The sequence below is a fragment of the Diceros bicornis genome, chromosome 2 (genome assembly GCF_020826845.1).
Source record: "Diceros bicornis minor isolate mBicDic1 chromosome 2, mDicBic1.mat.cur, whole genome shotgun sequence".
NCBI classification, from domain to species: domain Eukaryota; kingdom Metazoa; phylum Chordata; class Mammalia; order Perissodactyla; family Rhinocerotidae; genus Diceros; species Diceros bicornis.
The window spans coordinates 16668921-16694814 of record NC_080741.1 but is presented as its reverse complement, the minus strand read 5'-3'; the positions used below and the strand labels follow the sequence as shown (position 1 = coordinate 16694814).

The 25894-nt window shown below is 39.2% G+C and overlaps 1 protein-coding gene across 2 annotated transcripts in view; it reads left to right on the top strand.

The window, feature by feature from the left end:
- The window catches only part of PPP2R3A (protein phosphatase 2 regulatory subunit B''alpha), a 121557-nt gene that overhangs the window by 71576 nt on the left and 24087 nt on the right, over nucleotides 1-25894 (top strand). For both annotated transcript variants that reach the window (XM_058552656.1, XM_058552666.1), the window contains exons 10-12: nucleotides 20455-20630; nucleotides 21145-21263; nucleotides 23158-23264. In XM_058552656.1, coding sequence (XP_058408639.1) covers nucleotides 20455-20630; nucleotides 21145-21263; nucleotides 23158-23264 — 402 coding nt within the window. The remainder of the gene's footprint in view (nucleotides 1-20454; nucleotides 20631-21144; nucleotides 21264-23157; nucleotides 23265-25894) is intronic.

Here is a 25894-nt window from a genome sequence, read left to right as displayed (position 1 = left end):
CTCTTGATAGTATTTCTTCATTAGAACTCATATGTAATATTATGTGATATTGTTGCAATGTTATGTTACAAAATAAAAGTTCTCCTTGTCAAGAAAGTTTCCAATAGGCTGAATTAAGTAGATTTCATTTCTGAAAGACTTCACAGATGTTCCAAGCTTGGTTTATTAAAATGATTTCAGTACAAAAAAAAAAAAAAGGAAGAAGGAAAACTATTTGAATATGATATTATCTTGTATGTAGGAAATTCTAAGAAATCAACTAAAAAACTATTAGAACTTAATAAAGGTTAAATAAGGTTGCAGGATATAATATCAATTTACCAAAATCAATTCTGTTTCTATGCATGAACAATGAAAAATCCAAAAATGAAATTAAGAAAATAATTCCACTTAGCAGCAAAAAGAATAAAAAACCTAGGGATAAATTTAACAAGAGAAGTATAAAACTTATACTGTGAGAACTACAAAACATGGTTGAAAGAAATTAAGGAAGATCTAAATGAAATGAAGACCTCCCATGTTCATGGATCAGAAGGCTTAATATTGTTAGGATGGCAGTACTCCCTAAACTGATCTATAGAGTCAAAGCAGTTCCTAACAAAATCCCAGCTACTTTTTGTTGTTGTTTTTGCAATAATGGAAAAAAGCTGAATCTTGAATTCATAGGAAAATACAAAGAGATCAGAGTAACAAAAATAATCTTGAAAAAGAACAAAAGTATGAGACATTCTTCTTGCTTTCAAAATATATAAAGCTTAGGTAGAGAAGACCATGTGGTACTGGCATAAAGATAGCCATATAGATAAACGGAATTGAATTAGGAGTCCAGAAATAAATCCTCACATTAATGGCTAATTGATTTTCAACAAGGACGCCAAGACAATTCAATGGGGGATGGGGGAAAAAATAGTCTTTTAACAAATGGTGCTGGGAACTGGATATCCACATGCAAAAGAATGAATTTGGACCCCTACCTCACATCATACCCAAAAATTAGCTCAAATGGATGACAGACCTAAATGTAAGAGCTAAAACTATAAAACTTCTAGGAGAAAATATAGGAGTAAATTTTCCTGACCTAGGTTAGACAGTTTCTTAGATATGACACCAAAAGCACAAACAACAAAAGAGAAAACTGGATGAATTGAACTTCATCAAAATTAAACAGCTTTTGTGCTTCAAAAAACAACATCAAGAAAGTAAAAAGAGCCAGCCCTGATGGCCTAGTGGTTCAAGTTCAGTGTGCTCCGCTTCAGCAGTCCAGGTTCAGCTCCCGGGCGCAAAACCACATTACTCGTCTGTCAGTAGCCATGCTGTGGCGGCGGCTCACATAGAAGAACTAGAAGGACCTACAACTAGAATATACGGCTATGTACTGGGCTTTGGGGAGGGGAAAAAAAAGAAAGAAAGAGGAAGATTGGCAACAGATATTAGCTCAGAGCAAATCTTAAAAAAAAAAAAAAAGTAAAAAGACAACCCACAGCATGGGAGAAAATATTTGTAGATGATATATCTGATAAATAACTTGTATATAGAATATAAAAATAACACAACTCAATAATAAATAGGTAACTCATTTAAAAAATGAGCAAAGGATCTAAATAGATATTTTTCCAAAGAAGATAAATACATGGTCAATAAACACATAACAGGATTCTTGATATCATTAGGCATAAGGGAAATGCGAATCGAAACCACAGTGAGATATACCACTTCACACCCAGTGGGATAGCTATAATCAAAAAGTCAGTAATAAGTCTTGGCAAGGATGTGGAGAAATCAGAACCCTCATACACTAGTGGGAATGTAAAATGTAGCAGCCACTATGGAAAACACTTTGACAGTTCCTCAAATAGTTAAATATAGCGTTACCAAATGACCCAACAATTGCACTCCTAGGAATATACCCAAGAGAAATGAAAACATATCCACACAAAAACTTGTACACCCATGTTCATAGCAGCACTATTCATAATAGCCAAAAGGTGAGAACAGCCCAAATGTCCATCAACTAATGAATGGATAAACAAATATATCTGTATAATCAAATATTATTCAGCAATAAAAAAAATGAAGTACTGATACAGACTACAGCATGGTTGAATCTTGAAAACACTATGCAAACTAAAAGATGCCAGTCACAGAGGACTACATACTGTATGAATACATTTATATAAGTTGTCCAAAATAGGCAAATCTATAGATACAGAAAGTAGGTTCATGGTTGCCTACGCCTGAGGGTCCTAGGGGGAAATGAGGAATGAGTGCTAATGGGTATGGAGTTTCTTTTTGGAGGTGATGAAAATTAATCGTGGTGATGGTTACACAGACTCTGTGGATATACTAAAAACCGTTGAATTATACATCTTAAATGGATGAGTTATCTGATGTGTGAAATATATCTCAATAAAACTGTTTAAAACGAAAGAGTTGAAATAATACAAAGTATGTTCTCTGACCATAATGGAATTAATGTAAAAATCAGTAAGAGAAAGATGACTGGAAAATCTCCACACACTTGGAAATTAAACAACACACTTCTAAATAATCCATGGGTCCAAAAGTATGTCTGAAGAGGAATTAGACATTCAGAAAGTAGAGAAATGCTACAAATAACACGTACACACATAAATGTGGCAACTTAAATGAAATGGACCAATTCCTATAAAATCACAAATTAACAAAACTTCCTCAAGAAGAAATACATAACCTGAACAGTCTTATATAGCTATTAAAGAAAATGGAATTCATAGTTAAAAACTTTCTGGAAAAGAAATCTCTTAGCCCAGATAATTTCACTGTTGTATTCTTCCAAACATTTAAAGAAGAAATACCAAATTCTGTACCACTTCTAGAAAATAGAAAACGGGGGAATAATTCCCAACTCATTTTATGAAGCCAGCATTACCTTGATACCAAAACCAGACAAACACGTACAAGAAAATAAAACTACAAACCAACATCCCTCATGAAGATAGACCCAAAAATCATTAACAAAATACTAGCAAGTGAAAGGTCAGCTTCCCAACCTCTCAGGCCCCTCTTCCAGAATCCACAGATGCCCCAAGGGAAAGATGCTCCCAATGCTAGGCTCCTCCTCTCTGGATTGCCTTCTAAATCTGGATGCCGTACTTCTTCACCACCCTGTTAATAGTCCGGTGCCTTCAAACAGGATCTCTCCTCCAGATTTTCTTAGTGGGAAGGTTAATTAAAAACACTTAGTTCATCATTTATCACCTTTTCTTGGATTTTTAAGTTTTATCAGTACTAACTAAAATTAAACATTAAAAAACAAAACAAAACAAAACAAAAAAAACACTGAGTTCATCATTACCAGAAGCAGAATCCTTCAGATCAACTTTTCATACCTAGAGATCCATAACTGGATCTCTACTTACAGAAATACTGCCAAAAGAGATTTTTTGAGTCAAAAGCTTTCTTTTGTGCCCCTTTTCTGCCTTGCATATTGCCTTTCTCCTATCAGCTAACACAATGTTGAAGCTTTATTCTTTGCCAGGTGACAAGTGTTTTGTATGCAATGGCTATTTAATTCTCATATCACTATGAGTTTAGTTATCAGTAGTCCCATTTTATGTTTGAGGAAACAGAAGCTCTGAGAGATTGCACACCTAGTAAGTAACCTAGCTTGGATTCAAATCCAGGTCTGTATGACTCTAAATCCTAGGCTCTGTATCACTTTAATGTATGGCCAATCATGAGATAGCGTGTTTGCATGTCTATGTTCTCCAACTAGGCTGTGAGATCCCTAAAAGAGCATTCTCTTGGTGTCCTGAGATTCCTTATTGCTTAAAAGACTCAAAATTAGGGGCCGGCCCCGTGGCTTAGCGGTTAAGTGCGCACCCTCCGCTACTGGCAGCCTGGGTTCGGATCCCGGGCGCACACCGACGCACCACTTCTCCGGCCATACCGAGGCCGCATCCCACATACAGCAACTGGAAGAATGTGAAACTATGACATACAACTATCTACTGGGGCTTTGGGCGGGGAGGAGAGTTTAAAAAAAAAAAAGAAAAGACTCAAAATTAGGCCAGTCATAGAAGAAAGTAACTCCTGATTTTGACTTGTTGATATTTGTTTCCTTGGCTCCCACTAGCACTTACTAGGCAACTCAGTGTGTTTGTTCTCAGTGCTTCACCTTGCCTCACTAAAGCAGAATGTGAGCAGAAGAAGTTAGACCTCACTGTTTTAAAGTAATGAAGAAAATATCTGTACATCAAAATTACACTCTCATTTAACAAAATGTAGTAGGCAACACTGCAGAAACCACGTTTGTGGCTTATGAAAGACATGGATGGAAAAAACGTGTTTCATGAAAGAAGTAATTCACTCACTAAAGCATGATGAGTGCTGTGTGATACGGCTTACAAAATTAGGATCTTGAATCTTTCCTATGCCTGGTCCTGTCAAGGTTGGATATGGAAAGTATCTTTGGGTAGATTGTTTTTTGTGAACAGGCTCTTGCAACCCTCTTCTGATATGTCCTTTAACCACCCTTCTGTCCTGGTTTTTTATCACATTTTGCTTCTACCTTGGTCTTCTGAGTAGTTGTCCTCTCCAGCAACTATCTCATTCACTTTTATGTCTGAGGGCACTAGGCCAGTGCCTTTGAAGATAGTAGGTGCTAAGACATATATACTGAATATGCAAAGGAATATACATTTAGTTAATCCCTAAGCAATAATGGAGTTTTCTATAACTTTCTTTTTCAGTAGCTTATAGGAGTTTATATCAAGGTGTGAGAAAGAAATCTCCAGTCCAAAACTTAATTTCATTAAGCCCGAGGACAAGGGTAAGAGGTAATCTTGTTTATGTCTACAATTGTACAAATACAATTTGCCATGAATATAATTATGCTTTAAAACCAAAAACTGGTGGCAAATACAGCAAAAATTTAACACTGGTTCTTTCTGGTTAGTAATTCCTTTTGTGTGCTTCTCTGTTTCCCAGTTTTCCTGCAATAAATAGTCATTACCTGTAGACTGAGAAAATGTTACCTTTGGTAAGAAAAAAAAGAAAATCTGCATTGGAAGAAACTTTAGAGAGTATCTATTATTTCCAATAAGAAAATTCCCTCTGGGGCCAGCCCCATGGCGTAGCGGTTAAGTGCACACGCTCCGCTGCTGGTGGCCCGGGTTCGGATCCTGGGTGCGCACCAATGCACCACTTGTCAGGCCATGCTGTGGCGGTGTCTCATATAAAGTGGAGGAAGATGAGCACAGATGTTAGCCCAGGGCCAGTCTTCCTCAGCAAAAAGAGGAGGATTGGCATGGCTGATCTTCCTCACAAAAAAAAAAAAAAATTCCCTCTGAATGTGTCTTATATGTGTTTAACCATCCAGACAGCCCCTGTTTCTAAACTTTCTGGGACAAATAACCGTCTACTGAGGTATATTGTTTTATTTTTCTAGCTCTAAGCTTACAAACATCTTCTCTCTTTTGTACATTGATTCTTTTTATGCTCTCTAATACTCACAGAAGTATATCTGATTCATCTACCACATGATACTCTTTCAAATATGGAAAGGCAGCTATCATGTGACTTGGGAAAATTTTGAGGCAATATATGTGCCTCTTTCTTTGCATTCTAGCTTTCTTCCTCTCTTTTGATCTATTACAAAGAACTGAAGTGTATGCTGTAACTTTATTTATTGTATAGACTGTTATCTTTGTTCTTAATTGAAAATGCAAATGACTAAAGTACTTCAGTTTATATTTCCCAATAAAATAAATTGCCTTTCACTTTAGTCTTTTTAGGTACTTGTCAAAATCAAGAGTTACTTTCTTCCTATTGCCCTAATTTTTATTATCTTAAGATAAGTAATAAGGAATTTCTTTTTTGTTGTTGTTTTTTTTTTGTGTGTGTGTGAGGGAGATCAGCCCTGAGCTAACATCCGTGCTAATCCTCCTCTTTTTGCTGAGGAAGACCGGCTCTGAGCTAACATGTATTGCCAATCCTCCTCGTTTTTTTTTCCCCCAAAGCCCCAGTAGATAGTTGTACGTCATGGTTGCACATCCTTCTAGTTGCTGTATGTGGGACGTGGCCTCAGCATGGCCGGAGAAGCGGTGCGTCGGTGCACGCCAGGGATCCGAACCCGGGCTGCCAGTAGCGGAGTGCTTGCACTTAACCGCTAAGCCACAGGGCCGGCCCAGTAATAAGGAATTTCAAGGCACCAAGAGACCTTAGAGACCAGTCAAAGGATAGTCTACTGCCCCTTTTTGTACTGCTGAAAACATTATTACTAAAAAAATAATGATACAATGGTATAACAACCGTATATTACCATGTTTATTGTAGCCCTCTGCTCATGAGATCTGTCTCCTCGAGTTTTTCCTCACAATCAGGAAATGTTTCAAGAAGTGGGGCCATATTCTGCCCTTTTAAAACTCTTATAGTAGATGTGATATGACTAGACCTCACCACAGCCAAACTCTATTACCTCATCTTCATTGGATCCAGTGAATATCTCCTCTGTTCTTCAATGGTGGTAACATTAAAAATCAAGCTGGTACAATTTTAAAAATAAATTTCTCAAAAGAACTTTGCAAGTATTACATGTTCAATTTGTTGCAGTAATGTAAAATTTGTCTTTCTGAATAAAGGTGCACAGAGATCTTAGTGTGACTTACTTGAAAAGGATTAATAGTTACAACTTAGTTATTTTTACCTTTCTCCCCTCAAAACAGATTTTTTTAAGCCATTAAATGTATGGAGGTTCTTAATATGGCTTAAGGCCTACAAATGGGAATTTACCCAAGTGTTTCCTAGAACCTTCTTTTGAGAAGTTTTACTTTGCCATGAATCAGTGGCTCTTTATAGAAAAATATCATTCCCTGTTACCAGCTAATGCTGGTGGCTTCATATTCTGTGATTAGTTGATGACATTGTTATACATGCTACTCTAAATGACAATGCTAAATGATAAAGTGGCCATAATAGAGTGTGAATAAGCTTCTGAGGGAAGATAGCAGCTTAACTACAGGTAGTACTTTTGGTACCTCTTGAAATTCCACTAAAATGACAGTAAAGAGATTTTTTTTAAGGAATAACCCCATAATAACAAAGGAAAAGGAGAAGATATAGCAATAATAAAGATTTGAAAACTGGAAAGTAAATAAACTTAGCAGACTACCTGAATCCTAAGCCACCAGAGGTAAAGTCCAAGAATCAACTGGATATACCCAGCAAAAACCTCCAAACATTCAGGATTTGGGGATACCAGGAACCTTGGAAGTTGGGGTATGGTAAAGGTAGGGCCAGAAATCAGGAGAGTTTATAGAATCTTTGCTTAAAGAAACATTTGGTCTCCAGATCATCTCCTCTACCCAGGCAGAATACTGGTGCTTTATTTCCTGGAGAGTGTAAAAGAGAGGGCCTTTGGACTGGAGAGCACTGGGCACAATTGAAGGTATGGTTACCATATTGAAAACAGATTAAATGAGTGTATGAATACTGATTGCTGAATTGCCCAGTCTTTATTCCTCACTCAAACTGCAGAATCCTGGCAAGAAACTAAAACATGCTTTTCTGGAGAATCTGACCATCCTAAGAATAAAGACCTGAACATATGACATCAGGTCAACCCCAAGAAAAGAACCCAGCCAGATCATTTTACAGTAAAGCTCAGAGTCAGCAAACCCATAGGTCAGAACTTGGCATCTACTCTTAAATATGAGCAGAGAACAAAGGATCACTAAATACCTGATTAAAGCCTCCTACATAAAAGATAGAGACCAAACAAATAGAAAGGGGAAAAAGTAACTTGGATGAAACAGAGAATTTCAAGAAGAAACCAAGACACTTATTAAATATCCTTGGAGAGATAAGAGAAGAAATTACATTCACAGAACATGAACAAAATGGTACTTTTTATAAAAGGAACATTCCAAGAACTAAAAAAGAACTCTGGAAAATCAAAACTATGATAGCAGAAATAAAAGACACAATATTCAGAAGATAAAGCTAAGTAAACCTCCCAGAAAGAACAACAAGAAAAAAAACGATGAAGCAATAGAAAACAGAGATAAGGCCTGGTGGCGCAAATGGTTAAGTGCGTGTGCTCCGCTGCGGCGGCTCAGGGTTCACCAGTTCGGATCCTGGGCGCACACCGACACACTGCTTGGCAGGCCATGCTGTGGCAGCGTCCCATATAAAGTGGAGGAAGATGGGCATGGATGTTAGCCCAGGGCCAGTCTTCCTCAGCAAAAAAAAAAAAAAAAAAAAAAAGGATTGGCAGATGTTAGCACAGGGCTGATCTCCTCACAAAAAGACAAAAAAACAGAGACAAGATATGAAAATTACAGAACCAGTCGAAAAAGTCCAACAGAACTGGAAATTGAAATATGATGCAAGCCATATTTGTAATTTTATAATTTAGCCATAAGAGAGTGATGTCAGCAAGATGGCAGAATATAAGTTTCTATTGCTTGTCCCCTCACAGAAACGTCAATATGAACAACTATCCATGTGCAAAAACCTTCACAAGAGCTAAGGATTCTAATTCGGCACGTGTGTGTGGTGATGGGTTGTAATTAGTAGTTGGGTGGTGAACATGATGTAATCTATGCAAAAATAGAAGTATAATGATGTATACCTGAAATTTATACAATGTTATAAACCAATGTTACTGCAATAAACAAAAAATTTAAAAAAAAATAGAAAATGGAAAAAAAGAAAAAAGAGCTAAGGATTCTAGGTGAGACATTGCAGCACCTGGGTGGAGTACAGCAATAAGAAAAGATACACTGAAGAGGGTAGAAAGGACAATCTCACATTACCCGTATCACCCTATCTGCTAAGCCCAGGCAGCCCAGGATGAAAAGAGACACCCTCCCCATGGGGGAAGGAAAGTGAAGTGAGACCCAACTTGGCTGTGGACCCAGCACCAGGCCTGCCCCAGTGAACACCAATACCAGGCCAGCATGAGTGTTCCCAGCTTTAGGGCCATCAGCACCAGGCCAGGCCCCAGGCTCCAGACCCACCCCTGTAGTCCCAGGCTCACCCTAGCACCAGACCAGCCTCCACAACCAGCAACAGGCCTGCCCCAATGAACACCAGTACCAGGCCAGCACGAGTGTTCCCAGCCTTCAGGGCCATCAGCACCAGGCCAGGCCCCAGGCTCCAGGCTCCAGACCCACCACTGTATTCCCAGGCTCACCCTAGCACCAGACCAGCCTCCACAACCCTAGAGTCCAGGTGGGCTACTGCAGACTCATCCCCCAGACTCGCCTAGCACCATGTCAGCCCCTGCAGCCCCAGGTTCACCCCCATGCCAGACCAGCCCCTGGAGCCCCAGGCTCCAGTGAAACCCAGTAGACCTCAACACTGGCCAGCCCCCACAGACCCAGGTTCCAGCCTACCCTTGCAGACCCAGGCTTCAGGCACCACAGGCCCATCCCAGCATCAGGCCAGTCCCCACAGACTCATTCTCAAGATACACCTATTACCAGATCAGTCCCTGTGGACTCAGGCACCTGACCAGCCTGCCCAAGGACTCTAGCAGTAAACCTCCCCACAGACTCCATCTATCAGCCTACCCAGAATCTCTGGACAGGGACAGTGGTAAAGGGATTTTCCTGCCAAAGCCAGCCTGTAAAGACTAGAAGAGATGCCTGCTTCTTCAGATGCAGAGACACCAACGCAGTGCCACAAGGATCATAAATAATCAGGGAAACATGACACCACCAAAGGAACAAAATAAAGACCAGTAACCAACCTTAAAGAAATCGAGATCTGCGAACTGCCTGACAAAAAATTCAAAATAGTGGCTGGCCCAGTGGTGTAGTTCGCCCACTCCACTTCAGTGGCCCAGGGTTCACAGGTTCGGACCCTGGGTGCAGACCTATGCACTGCTCATCAAGCCATGCTGTGGCAGCATCCCATATAAAGTAGAGGAAGATGGGCATGGATGTTAGCCCAGGGCCAGTCTTCCTCAGCAAAAAAAAGGAGGATTGGCAACAGATGTTAGCTCAGGGCTGATATTCCTCACAAAAAAATTCCAAAATAATCATCTTAAAGAATCTCAGTGAACTACAAGAGAACACAGATAAGACAACTAAGCAAAATCAGGGAAACAATACATGAAGAAAATGAGAAGTTCAACAAAGAGATAGAAACCATAAAAACAAATGAAACAGAAATTCTGGGCCTGAAGAACACAATGACTGCACTGAAAAATTCAGCAGCAAACTCAATCAAGCAAAAGAAAGAATCAGGGAGGATGAAGACAGGTCAATTGAAATTACCCAGTCAGAGGAAAAAAAAACAATGGAGAAAGCCTTCAGGACTTTATGGGACACCATCAAAAGAAACAATACATGCATTATGGGAGTCCCAAAAGGAGCAGAGAAAGAGAAAGGGGCAGAGAGCTTACTGAAAGAAGTAATGACAGAAAACTTCCCTAATTTAGAGAGGGAAAGGAACATCCAGATCCGTGAGGCACAAGGAACCCTTAACAGATAAAATATAAAGAAATGTTCACCAAGACACATTAAAATCAAATTCTCAAATGTTAACGACAGAATTTTGCAAGTAGCAAGAGAAAATCAACTCATCACATACAAGGGAACCTCTATAAGACTAGCTGTGGATTTCTTAGCAGACACCTTGCAGACCAGGAAAGAGTGGCATGATATATTCAAAGTGCTGAAAGTAAAAACTGCCTACCAATAATACTATATACCTGGCAAGGCTGTCCTTCAGAAATAAAGGAGAGATAAAGACTTGCTCAGACAGACAAAGTTTGTGGGAGTTCATCACCGCTAGACCTGCCTTAGAAGAAATGCTAAAGAGAGTTTTTCAGGTTGAAAGGAAAGGATGCCAACTAACATGAAAACATATGAAAGTATAAAACTCATTGTAGAGGTGAGAAGATAGTCAAATTCAGAATACTCTAATACTGTAATGGTGGTACACAAATTACTTTCAGTTCTGGTGTAAAAGTTAAAAGACAAAAGTATTAAAAAATAACTATAATTACAGTAATTTGATACTGGATACACAATATATAAGACATAAATTGTGACATCAGTAACATAAAATATGGGGAGGAGAAGTTAAAGCATAAAGTTTTTGTATGCAGTTGAAGTTAAGTTATCAATTTAAAATAGACTGTTATAACTATGCTTTATATAAGCCTCATGGTAACCACAAATAAGAAACCTGTGGTAGATACACAAAAGATAAGGGAATCAAAGTATACCACTACAAAAATATCATCAAATGACAAAAGAAGACAGCAAGAAAGGAAGAAAGGAACGATGGAACTACAAAACAGTCAAAAAACAATTAACAAAATGGCAATAGTAAGCCTTAACTATGTAAATGGATCAAAACTGCCATTCAAAAGACACAGAGTGGCTAAATGATTACAAAACAAGACCCCACAGTATGCTGCCTACAAGAGACTCATTTTAGCTTTAAGGACACACGTAGGCTAAAAGTGAAGGGATAGAAAAAGATATTTCCTGCAAATGATAACCAAAGAGAGCAGGGGTGGCAGTAGTTAAACATAATAGACTTTAAGTCAAAAACTGTCACAAGAGACAAAGAAGGTCATTATATAATGATATAGGGGTAAATTCATCAAAAGGCTATAACAATTGTAAATATACAACAGAGCATCTAAATACATAAAGTAAATATTAACAGAACTGATGGAAAAAATAGACAGCAATACAGTAATAGTGGGGACTTCAATACCCCACTTGCGCCAATGGATAGATCATCTAAATAAAATCAATAAGGAAACAATGGACTTGGAACAGCACTATAAACCAAATGGACCTAACAAACATATACAGAACATTGCATCCAACAGCAACAGGAAACACATTCCTTTCAAGCACACACAGACTATTCTCCAGGATAGATTATATTTTAGGCCACAAAACAAGTCTTAATAAATTTAAGAAGATTGAATTATATCAGGTATCGTTTCTGACCACGATAGTATGAAACTAAAATTCAGTAACAGGAGGAAAATTCATAAATATTTGGAAATGATTGATTTGCAGGTGTTGAACCATCTTTGCATCCCTGGAATAAATCCCACTTAATCATGGCATATGATCCTTTTACTGTATTGTTGAATTTGGTTTGCTAATATTTGTGTTGAGGATTTTTGTGTCTATGTTCATCAGCAATATTGGCCTATAATTTTCTTTTCTTGTGGCATCCTTGCTGGTTTTGTTATCAGCGTAATGCTGGCCTCATAAAATGAGTTTGCAAGTGTTCCGTCCTCTTCTATTTTTTGAAAGAGTTTGAAAAGGACTAGTGTTAATTCTTTGAATGTTTGGTAGAATTCACCAGTGAAGCCATCTCGTCCTGGAATTTTGTTCGTTGGGAGGTTTTTGATTACTGATTCAATCTCCTTACTCTAGTAACCTGTCTGTTCAGATTTTCTATTCATGATTCAATCTTGGTAGGTTGTGTGTTTCTAAGAATGTGTCCATTTCTTCTAGGTTGTCAAATTTCTTGGCAAATAATTGTGGTTTTTTTTGTTTTGTTTTTGCTTTTTTTTTTTTTTTTTTTTTTTTTGTGAGGAAGATCAGCCGGGAGCTAACATCCATGCTCATCCTCCTCTTTTTGCTGAGGAAGACCAGCTCTGAGCTAACATCTATTGCCAATCCTCCTCCTTTTTTTTCCCCCCAAAGCCCCAGTAGATAGTTGTATGTCATAGTTGCACATCCTTCTCGTTGCTGTATGTGGGACACAGCCTCAGCATGGCCGGAGAAGCGGTGCGTCGGTGCGCGCCCGGGATCCGAACCTGGGCTGCCAGTAGCGGAACGCGCGCACTTACCCGCTAAGCCACAGGGCCGGCCCCAAATAATTGTTCATAGTAGTCTCTTATGATCCTTCATGTTTCTGTGACATCAGTCATAATGTTTCCTCTTTCATTTCTGAATTTGAGTCCTCTCTCTTTTTTTTGTAACTCTAGCCAGAGGTTTGTCACTTTTGTTTATCTTTTCAGACAACTTAGTTTTATTGATCTTTTTTATTGTCTTTTTAGTCTCTATTTCATTTATTTCTGCTCTGATCCGTTGTTTGCCTCCTTCTACTAACTTTACGATTCATCTCTTTTTTTTTTTCCTAGTTCCTTGAGGTATACAGTTAGGTTTAGATTTTTCTTGTTTCTTGATATAGGCATTTATTGCTATAAACCTCCCTCCTTAGAGCAGCTTTGCTGCATTCCATGAGTTTTGATGTGTTGTATTTCCATTTTCTTTTGTCTCAAAGTGTTTTTTGCATTCTCTTGATTTCTTCTTTGACCCATTGGTTGTTCAGTAGCACACTGTTTAATCTCTACATATTTGTGCATTTTCCAGTTTTCTTATTTTTTTGATTTGATTCGATTTGAAATTGATTTCTAGTTTCATACAATTGTGATCAGAAAAGATGCTTGATATGATTTAAGTCTTTTTAAATTCATTAAGACTTGTTTTGTGGCCTAACATATGATCTATCCTGGAGTAAATTCCATGTGCACTTGAGAAGAATGTGTGTTCTGTTGCTTTTGGATGGAACATTCTGTATATATCTGTTAAGTCCATCTGGTCTAACATGTCTGTTTAAGGCCGATGTTCCCTTACTGATTTTCTGTTTGGATGATCTAGCCATTGATGAAAGTGGAGTATTCAAGTCCCCTGCTATTATTGTACTGCTATCTCTTTCTCCATTTAGGTCTGGTAATATTTGTTTTATATATTTAGGTGCTCCTATATGTTGGGTGCATAAATATTCACAAATGTTATATTCTTTTGTTGGATTGACCCCTTTATCATTCTGTAATGCCCTTCTTTGTCTCTTATTACAGTCTCTGTTTTAAAGTCTTTTGTCTGATTTAAGTATAGCTACCTCAGCTTTCTTTTGGTTTCCATTTGCATGGAATATCTTTTTGCTTGCCTTCACTTTTGGTCTGTGTGTGTCCTGACATCTGAAATGAATCTCTTGTAGTCTGCATATAGATAGGTCTTGTTTTTTTAATCCATTCAGCCACTCTATGTCTTTTGATTAGAGAATTTAGTCCATTTACATTTAAAGTAATTATTGACAGATATATACTTATTGCCATTTTATTCATTGTTTTCTTCTGTTTTGTACATTCCTGTGTTCCTTTCTTCTTCTCATGCTCTCTTCCTTTATGGTTTGATGACTTTCTTTAGTGGTATGCTTAGATTCCTTTCTCTTTTTTTTTTTTTTTTTTTTTTGCTGAGGAAGACCAGCTCTGAGCTAACATCTATTGCCAATCCACCTCCTTTTTTTCCCCCAAAGCCCCAGTAGATAGTTGTATGTCATAGTTGCACATCCTTCTAGTTGCTGTATGTGGGATGTGGCCTCAGCGTGGCTGGAGATGCGGTGCGTCAGTGCGCACCCTGGATCCGAACCCGGGTCGCCAGTAGTGGAGCGCACACACTTAACCGCTACGCCACGGGGCCGGCCCAGATTCCTTTCTCTTTATCTTTTGTTTATCTACTGTAGGTTATTGCTTTGTGGTTACCATGAGGCTTACATATAACATTTCATATTAAAAACAGTCTATATTAAGTTGATAAGAACTTAAGTTTGAATGCATTCTAAAGGTCTACAGTTTTACTCTTCACCCCCTCCACACATTTTGTTTTTGATGTCAAATTTTACATCTTTTTATCTTGTGTATCCCTCAACTAATTATTGTAGTTATACTTATTTTTACCACATTTGTCTTGAACCTACATACTAGCTTTGTAAGTGATTAAGCCACCACATGTACTATATATTTACCTTTACCAGTGAGATTTATACTTTCATGTTTTCTTGTTACTAATTAGTGCTCTTTCTTTTCAGCTTAGAGAAAATCTCTTTTTTTTTTTTTTTTAAAGATTTTATTTATTTACTATTTTCCCCCCAAAGCCCCAGTAGATAGCTGCATGCCACAGCTGCACATCCCTCCAGTCGCTGCACGTGGGACACGGCCTCAGCATGGCCAGAGAAGCGGCGCGTCAGCGCGCGCCCAGGATCCGAACCCGGGCCACCAGCAGCGGAGCTCGCACACCCAACCGCTAAGCCACGGGCCCGGCCCGTAGAGAAAATCTCTTTAACTTTTCTTTTAAGGCCAGTCTGGTGGTGATGAACTCCTTTAGCTTTGCTTGTCTGAAGAACTATTTCTCCTTCAATTCTGAATGACAGCTTTGCTGGGTAGAGTATTCTTGGTTTGAGGTTTTTTTCTTTCAGCACTTTGAATATATCATGCCACTCCCTTCTGGCCTGCACAGTTTCTGCTGAAAAACCTGCTAACAGTCTTATGGGGGTTCCCTTGTACATAACAAGGTTGTTTTTCTCTTGCTGCTTTTAAGATTCTCTTAAAAGAGACTTTTGTCTTTAACGTTTGACACTTTAATCATAATGTGTCTTGGTGCGGGTCTCTTTGGGTTCCTCTTATTTGGAACTCTTTGGGCTTCCTGAATCTGGATGTCTGTTTCCTTCCCCACATGAAGGAAGTTTTCAGCCATTATTTTTTCAAATAAGTTTTCTGCCCCTTTCTCTCTCTCTTCTCTTTCTGGGACCTCTGTAATGCAAATGTTGCCCTGCTTGATGTTCTCCCATAAGTCCCTTAAGCTATTGTCATTTTTCATAATTTTTTCTTTTTGCTGCTCTTTTGGATAAGTCCTAATGCCCTGTCTTCGAGTTCACTGATCTTTTCTTCTGGTTCCTCTCGTCTGCTGCTGAACCCCTCTAGTGTATTTTTCAGTTCAGTTATTGTATTCTTCAACTCTGTGATTTCTGTTTGGTAGTTTCTTATATTTTCTGTGTCTTTGTTGAAGTTCTCACTGTGTTCATCCATTCTTCTGAGTTTGGTGAGCATCTTCATGACTATTGTTTTGAACTCTTTACCAGTTAAATCACTTATCTCCATTTCATTAAGGATTTTTTCCTTAGGTTTTATCTTGTTCTTTAGTTTTGAACATCTTCCTCTGTTTCTTCATTTTGCTTGACTCTCTTTGTTGGTTTTGTGTCTGTGTATGTGTATGTGTGAGGAGGATTGGCTCTGAGCTAACATCTGTGCCTGTCTTCCTCTACTTTGTATATGGGATGCCGCCACACATGGTTTGATGAGCGGTGCATCAGTCAGTACCCGGGATTCAAACCTGCAAACCCCGGGCCACTGAAGCGGAGCGCACGAACTTAACCACTACGCCACGGGGCCAGCCCCTGTTGGTTTTGATGCATTAGATAAAACAACTACTTCTCTCAGTCTTGAAATAGTGGTCTCATGTAGGAGATGCACCTTATCACTCAACCCTGCCCTAGCTCTTGGTTGTCTCTCAACCCTTTGTGATTGTCCCAGCAGCCTATTTTATTTTTAATGGTTCCCAGTATTTGAGCATGTGCCAAGACTTATCATTGTCCCAAAGAGGAGGATCTCAGTCAGCACCTAGATTCAGGCTGATTAGAAGCTAGATCCTCAGGGAGCAGCTTTTAAGTTATTCAAATATATACAGTCCTGTGGGACTGCAAGCGTAAGCCCAGAGCTAAGCCATCTAGAGGTGTCCCCTGGGCAGCAGTCGCAAAAATTGGGGCATCAGAAAATTGTATAAGCTCCTTTCTGGGAGATAGCAGCAAGCTGGAGCGAGGCAGAGGGAGAGCACTAAAATGGCATTCACCAGCCTACGTTCCCTGAAAGCACCTCCTTAGGGCCCTAGATGTGTGCCAAACCTGAAGCCTGCCACTCAGGCTAAAGCCCCAGCGCAAACAAGTAGGCCTCTTTCACAGAAAGACTGGGAGGTGTGTTTCAGTCTACTGTCTGTGCAGTGCTCTGGGTGTGGTAGCCTGCCAAAAACTGTCTCTCTTATTGTTACAGTCCCATAGGACCCAGGAATGCAAGCCCCTCTGGCCACCAGAGCCAGGCAATTATGGGGGTGTCCCCTGGGTGGCAGCCACAAAAACCGGGGCACCTCGTGCATGTAAAAGCTCCCCTCCAGGAGATACTGGCACTCGGGAGTGCAGCAGAGGGAGAGTATGAAGATAGCACCCACCCTCCAACGTCTTTGGAAAGGAGATTACCGTCAGCCCTTAGATGTGTGTTTAATTAGAAGCCTGCCCCTCTGGCTGCAGCTATGATGATAAGCTAATAGGCTTCTTTCACAGAAAGACTAGGCTCCTGGTTCTCTTGCCTCTTGCTGTGCCCTGGGGGTAGTAGCCATTTAAAAACTCTTTTTCCATTGGTTACAATTCTATGGAACCTGTAAGCATAAGCCCCACTGGCCACCAGAGCCTGACAATCTATAGATGTCCCTGGGGGCAACCACAAAAATTGAGGCATCAGACAAGGGTATCAGCTCCTGTCTGGGAGATACTGGCTGCTGGAGAGTGGCAGAGAAGGAGCTCAAAGATTGCATCTACCAGCCTCTGTTTCCTGAGAGTACCTCCGTAGGCCTCCAGATGTGTGCCAAACCAAAAGCCTGCCCCTCAGGCCCAAGTTCCTGGACAAGCAAATAGCCCTCTTTCACTGAAAGACTACAGGTGTGTTTCAGTCTGCTGTCTGTGCAGTGCCCTGGGTATGGTACCCTGCTAAGAACTGTCTCCAATTGTTATAGTCCCATGGGACCTAGGAACACATGTCCCCCTGGCTTCCAGAGCCAGGCGATCAAGGGACATACCCTGGGCGGCAGCCACAAAAACCAGGGTACCAGATGCATGTAAAAGCTCCCCACTGGGAGATACTGGCACTCTGGAGCGAAGCAGAGGGAGAGCGCTAAGATGGTGCCCACTGGCTGGAACGAGGCAGAGGGAGAGTATAAAGATGGTGCCTGCTAGCCTCTGTCCCCAGAAAGGACAACAGCAGGCCCCTGGATGTGTGTTAAATTAGATGCCTGCCCCTTGGGCCGAGGCTTTAAGATAAGGAAATGAGCTTCTTTCACAGAAAGTCTTGGCGCCTCTCTATCAGCTCCTTCTGCTCTGGGCCCCGGGGCAGGTGAGTCCAAGCACACGAGTCCTGTTTCTCACTTCACTATAGCCGTATGGGTCTCATGGACACAAGCTTTGTTGGTTTTCAAGGCTAGATGTTTTGGGGAGTCATCTCTCAGTTGCAAGTCTCAAAAGTTGAAGTGCCCAATGTGGGGTTCAAACTCTTCACTCCTCAGGGGGAAGCTCCAGGTTCTGAGTGACCTCCTGATTTTGGGTTGCCGCGCGGTAGGTGGAGTTTATAGCAAGATTGTGTCTCGGCCTCTCCTACCTGCTTAGATGTGGGGTTTTTTTTCATTTGCCTGATGTGTAGGAGTCACTCAGCTAGTTTTTAGGTTTTTTCAGAGGAAACTATTCCATATGTAGCTGTAGATTTGGTGTGTCCATGGGAGGAAGTGAGTTCAGGAACTTCCTACATCGTCATCTTGAACCAGAACTCTGAAATCAGTATCTTGAAGAGATATCTGCACTCCTATGTTCGTTGCAGCATTATTCACAATAGCCAAGATATAGAATCAACCTAAATGTCCCTCGATGAATAAATGGATAAATAAAATGTGGTATATTTATATATACACTCACAATATGTAATATTATTCAGCCTTTAAAAAGAAGGAAATCTTGTCATTTGCAACAACCTGGATGAACCTGGAGTACATTATGCTAAATGATGTAAGGCACAGAAAAACAGATACTGCATAATCTCACTTATATGTGGAATCTAAAAAAAGTCAAATTCATAGAAGCAGAGAATAGAATGGTGGTTACCAGGGGCTGGAGGTGTGGGGGAAATGGGGAGATGCTGTTCAAAGGGTACAAAATTGCAGTTATGTAGGATGAATAAGTCTAAAGATCTAATGTATAGTATGACTATAGTTAATAATGTTGTATTGAATACTGGAAATTGGCTATGAGAGTAGATTTCAGGTCCTCTCATCCTCCCACCTCCCCCCAAAAAAATGGTAACTTTGTGAGGGAGATGAAATGTTAAATAGATTTACTGTAGTAATTGTTTCACTATATATATCAAATTATCTCGTTGTATACCTTAAATGCAATTTTTATTTAAAATGTTAAAGAAAAAAAAATTTTAAATAAAATTAGCCACAATAAAAAAGTAAAAAGAAACATAAAATTAATTTTAATTATATATCTTATTTAACTCAATATATCTAAAATGTTATTTCAATGTGTAATCAATATAAAAATATTGATAAAAGGTTTTACTCTTTCTTTCTTACTGTCTTCAAAAATCTGTTGTGCATTTGCACTTACAGACATCTCAAATTGAACTAGCTACGTGTGGCTAGTGGCTACCATGTTGGACTATGCAGATTTGAATAACAGGAGTTCCAAAAAAAGAGAATGGATAAGGGGAAAGAGAGGCAGGGAAGAAATAAAATAATTTAAGAAAATGTCCAAGAACTAAAGGATACTAGTTTCCAAATTGAGCAGGCTCTCAGAAAGTCCAGCAAAATAGATGAATTAGACCTAGACCAAGGCACTTCATCATGATATTTTAAAACACCAGAGACTCAGAGAAACCTCTACAGGCTTCAAAGAAACAAAAAAAAACAGATTACAGTCAAAGGATCAGAGATCAGCATGCTTTAGATTTCTCAACAACAGTGGATAGATAGAAGACGATGGATCAGTGCCTTTAAAAATCTGAAGGAAAAGCACCACCATACTATAATTCTATAACTAGCCAAAATACCAACCGAATTAGGAGGTAGATAAAAGGTATTTTCAACTATCCAAGATCTCAAAAAATATACCTGCCATGCTCCCATTTTTAGGAAGCTCCTGAAGAATGTGTTACACCAAAAAAAGAAGTAAACCAAGAATGAGGAAAATGTGAGATACAAGAAACAGGAGAAAAGTGAAAGGAATCCCTAGGATGAAACTGTGAACCAGGCCTAGGGATCAACCAGTCCAGATTAGAGTAGGTCGGAAGGAACTGAGAAAGACTTTATCAGGAAAACCCAATTAATAGAATACCTGATGGGGCAGATTATGGATGTAGAAAACAGGCAGAGACTTTTGGGATTGAATTAGTAACTTGTACACAGAAAACTAAGCAAATAAGAGATAAAAGAAAAATATCAAGTTATAAACTGAATGTTCAGTAATTTGACTATATTAAAAGGTTGGGAAGGGCATGTTGGTAAAGTGGAATGATTGATTAAAGAGCTAAAACCTCATCTTTCATGGTGAAAAATTAATACACAGTTCTTAAAAGGAGCAATGTAGGCATCTTACCTGAAAATACAAAGATAAAAACCAAAATAATCGGGTGTTGAAAGTGGTTGGTTCTGGGGAAGGGAAAATAAAGGGAAGAAGGGGTCTGCCATTTTGCTAACAAATTTTGTAAAACTATGTCTAAGTCGAAAGTATACACATGTGTAACTTGTAAAAAGAAACATGGGCGATGATAAATCTGGGTGAAGAAAGGACCTTTACCAGGCCATTGCTAATGAGTGTCCTTATCTCCAGCATTGAGTATTGGTTCCGCTGCATGGATGTGGATGGGGACGGTGTACTCTCCATGTACGAGCTGGAGTACTTCTACGAGGAGCAGTGTGAACGGATGGAAGCCATGGGCATTGAGCCATTGCCATTCCATGATTTGCTATGCCAGATGCTTGACCTGGTGAAGCCTGCCAGCGATGGTAAGATTGAGTAAAGGGCCATTTGCACTGTGTTCACCTGTATAATAGAGCAGGGCACGATCCTGGATTGTCCTAAATTATGTAACTTTCCAGAGTCTTCCATACAGGCTTCCCAAATACAGAAGTATTTAAGTTTCTCCTTTACTATTAGTGTAGAACCAACAATTGATGGCAAATCCTATTTAACAAACAGGATTTTTCCATAGAAACAGAAAGCAGAGTAGTGATTGCCAGGGGCTGGTGGTGGGAGTGTTGGGTGGGACTGCTTGAAGGGTACAGAGTTTCCTTTTGGGGTGAAGAAAATGTTATGGAACTCGATAGTGGTGATGGTTGACAACACTGTGAATGTACTAAAGCCACTAAATTGTACACTTTAAAATGGTGAATTTTACCTCTAAAAAAGATGGGATTTTTATATAAAATAAACATATACATATACTTTTAAACTTCAGTAAAAGTTTTTTTTCACTTGCCAAAACAGCTCTTGGAATTTACCAGATTTGTTTTTACATAGGCAAAATAACTCTACGAGATCTGAAGAGATGCAGAATGGCTCACATCTTTTATGACACTTTCTTTAATCTGGAGAAATACTTAGACCATGAACAGAGAGATCCCTTTGCGGTCCAGAAGGTACCAGTATAGTTTTAACTTCTATTTGAGGGCTGCAATATCAGGGGCTGTGTGCTACAGAGAAAAATGGTCTGTCTGCAGTAATGTCAGTATTTAAAGAGGTAACATTTAAAACATTTCATCACATACTAAAAAGAGAGAATAAAGGACCTAGAGCACATCTCTGCCTACAGCTAATCTTCAAGTTTAGGTAACCTGCATCTGCCTATTGTTGAATGAATTATATGGCCTGTGTACTTACATATACATTTGAAACTATTATAAAAATATTTTGAAAAAAAATTGTCCTAACTTTTGAAAAATATATCAATAGGCACATCTGTATTAGAAAGTATATTGGGCTTGATTTAATTGTACCATTCATTTCCTGGATGGCATGGTAAATAGATTTCCCTATCATAGTGAAAACTAGAAACTCCATGATAGACAGCCTTCGGATAATATAACACATTTTCAAGTGTTAATGATTGCTGTGCATGACTATCAGTTTGAAATCATTCTACACCTGAATAGAGACTAGCACTCTTCCCCATACACAAAAACCTGTGGACCCTCAGAAAACCCTGGATAAATGATCCATGTCCAGAAAAAAAACCAAACAAACAAAAAGCAGAATATTACTACTTCCCCTTTTATTCCCCTGTTTAAAAAGTAAAAATTACATTGATAGAAAAGGACTGTTTCAGTTGAGTCCTACAGGAGTACAATTACAGGAAACTTGCACAGTCTTTTCTTTTTCTTCCACATGTTGCATAACTGTTTGACCTAAATAGTAGTTAGAAAAGATCACCTTCTAAAACAAATACTCTGCACCTGATCTTGGGGCATATCAAGGGGCATTATCACTAGCCTAAAGTCAGTATTATATTTCATTGAATTTAAGATGCCGCATTATTTTATATACCTTTACACAAGAAAAAACACTGCTAATCGTAAGTCTAAGAAGCATGCCAATTTCAGAGATGTTAAAAGGGTAGGATGGGGATTCTTAAAATGGATTAACTATAGTAATTAACACATTGTGTGGTCAATATTTAGGTACTTGCATTCTTCTAGGCATAACTAACCTTACATCCTAGGGCAGTGCTAACTCATTTTCATCACAGAAAAACATGATTTTACCTGGAACATATAAATCAAGATGCTGCTCATATTGTAGAAGGAAAAGGAAATGTATGGCCTTTTCCTCCTTCACTTTTTGTATTATAAATTGTACTTTTAAATATCTACATTGAAATTTTACTTTTCTTTATAAGAGGTAGTAATTATCAATATTTGTTCTGATCTGCAAAGAACATTATTAGTCAGAAAGTGCTCATAAATTCCAGGCACTGTGTTGAAGAGACACTGGTTATACAGAGATGAAAAAGACTCAGTATGTAAATAATGGGTATATGGGGATGAAAAAGACAGAAGAGCAAGAGGTGGCACTCAAGCATATACAGTATAGCAAAGGAAGTGATTTGGGGGAGAAGGGCTGTTTCCAGGAAGATAACACTGATGTCATGGTGTCTGAGCTGGCTTTTAAAGAAGCAATAAAAATTTGCCAGAGGAAGAGATGGTACATTTCAGGTGGGCATATGCAAATTACAAGTCACACCAGATAGCTGCTGTGCAAAGTGCTAAGGGAGAAGGGACTAGAGAAGGGTCTCTGATTACAACACTAAGGGATCTAGACCTAAAGAATCTAGCTGCTGAACAGTTGATTATAATTTTGTGATTGGAGGTGTAGAAAATCACTTTAGGAGTGTTACTTTAGCACCTCTTGTAACGTGGAAATAAAACATTTTTCAGATAGGTCTTTTTCAGTGATATACAACATTTGTGATGACCTCTCTCCAATTCTTTGTCTTTGATTATTTTTGTTTCCTCTTACTGTCCTCTTTCCAATCAGGATGTTGAGAATGATGGGCCTGAGCCCTCCGACTGGGACAGGTTTGCTGCTGAGGAGTATGAGACTCTTGTAGCGGAGGAGTCTGCCCAAGCACAGTTCCAGGAAAGGTGAGTGAGTATCCCTGTGTCTTGTAGAACTTTTAACAGGGTAACCATATTGGGAATATTAAAACACCTTAAAAAAATCAAGCTAGCCGGGGCTGGCCCGGTGGCATAGTGGTTAAGTTCACGTGCTCCATTTTGGCAGCTCAGGGTTCACAGGTTCAGATCCTGGGCATGGACCTACACACCACTCATCAAGCCATGCTGTGGAGGCATCCCACATACAAAATAGAAGAAGATTGGTACAGATGTTAGCTCAGGGCCAATCTTCCTCACCAAAAAAAAAAAAAATCAAGCTAGTAATCCTTTCCTATTTTTGAATATCATAAAAACGAGTAACCAACTTTAGTTGAATGAATATTTTCCCCATCAGTCTTCTCTTCCCCTCTTCACTAATTTCCTGAAAACTCTTCTCATGTCCCATTTCCTTTAATAGAGTTGTACCTTTCACTGGAAACTAAGATCACTGTGCAGTCATACTACTTTGTTAGTGATGTTAGTAAACCCTGTAAATAAGGAGGAGGCTAAAAGAACTGAAGCTGTTTTAAATAATAAAGATGATCACGTTTAAAACAGATCTTTCATACATGGTTTTGTGCATTCAACCCTGAACAGGAAGTAGCTTCTACATAGAATTTATAATAGGGTATAATTCCATAAAGGGACCATGGTAAGAAATTAAAATATCTGAGATTTTCACTGCTTAGAAGACTCCAGTAACTTTATTTATTTATTTATTTTTAAAGATTTATTTATTTATTTTCCCCCCAAAGCCCCAGTAGATAGTTGTATGTCATAGTTGCACATCCTTCTAGTTGCTGTACGTGGGACGCAGCCTCAGCATGGCCGGAGAAGCGGTGCGTCGGTGCGCGCCCGGGATCCGAACCCGGGCCGCCAGCAGTGGAGCGCACGCACTTAACCGCTAAGCCACGGGGCCGGCCCCGTCCAGTAACTTTATAATTTGCTAGCTCTTTCCATCATCTTCTAGCAATTCCTTTAGCAGTTCTTCTAATTCTTCCTTAGCCATTGTTTCTTTAAGGCTCTCAATCCTTATTATTAATGTAATGCATTTTTTTGAATAGGCAATACATTCATATGATTTAATATTCAAAGAAATAAAAGAGGGGCTGGCACGGTGGCACAAGTGGTTAAGTGCGCACGCTCTGCTGCGGCGGCCCAGGGTTCGCCAGTTCGGATCCCAGGCGCACAAAATGACGCACCACTTGGCAAGCCATGCTGTGGTGGCATCCCATATCAAGTGGAGGAAGATGGGCACGGATGTTAGCCCAGGGCCAGTCTTCCCTAGCAAAAAAAACAAGAGAATTGGCAGATGTTAGCACAGGACTGATCTTCCTCACAACAACAAAAAAAAAGAATAAATATTAAAAAGTTTCCTACTACCCAGTTCTCCTCCCCAGAAGCCACCGTTATCATTTTCTTGTGTACCCTGCCAAAGACGCGCTCTCTCATATATACGCACACACACACATATACACATACATATGTGTACATATATTAAAGAAAATACATATATACTTTATTTCTTTTTTCTCTTACACATATGGTAGCGTCCTATATTCATTGTTTGGTACCTTGCTTTTTCCACATTTGTATCAAGTTGCTGCTATACAAGATGAATAAGTTCTAGAGATCTGTTGTACAACATAGTACCTATGGTTAAAAATATGGTATTGTGCACTTTAAAATATGTTAAGAGGATAGCTCTCATGTTAAGTGTTCCTACAAAAAAAAAAAAAGAACACAAGGAAATTTTTGGAGGTGATGGATATGTTTAGTACTTTGATCGTGGTACAGATGTATGCATATGTCCAAACTCATCCCGATGTATTCATTAAATGTGTATAATATTTTATATAGCAATTAAACCTCAGTAAACCTAAAAACAATAACAAAGATTGGGAGAACAGCATGGTGAACTTGTATTTTATGATCACTGCGGTGTAAATGAGGCTTCACAAATATTTTGAGGGCCTTGAGTGTATGAATAAAAAATTAATAAAAGAATGAAGGTTGGGGAAAAAACCCAATAAATTGGAGATTATTCCACAGATGTATGTAATGAATGTTCTAAGTGTTTTACAGCTGCATAATATTACACTGTATAGTTATACCATTATTTTACAATCCTGTTCACAGATATTATATTTCTAACATTTCACTATTAGAAATATAATGTTGCAATAAATAGTCTTATATACATGTCATTTTTTACATATGTAGCATAAATTTCTACAAGTGTAGCAAACAGCATACTTGCAAAGACATAGGAGGATTTTAGACAAACCAACAAGAAATGACGCAGACACACAAAACCAGCAATGGTGGGGAGCCATTTCCATCCCTAGGCCTAAAAGGACAAGGAGATGAAACCATCACCAGAACCCAAAGATAGTAAGTAACTATATGGAGAGGGTCACCTGACAGGACTTGTGACCCTCAGTAATGGGATTTAGCCAACCTATGGCAACCCAGCTGAGAGACAGCTGCTAGAATAAATACCCAATTTCATTTTCCTCCTATCCTTCAGTATCCTGCTAGCACTTCCCATTGGCTTCCAAACAGAAACCAGAAGACAAGAGAGCTCACTGATGTGATCCATTTGGGTCCCCTGGGGC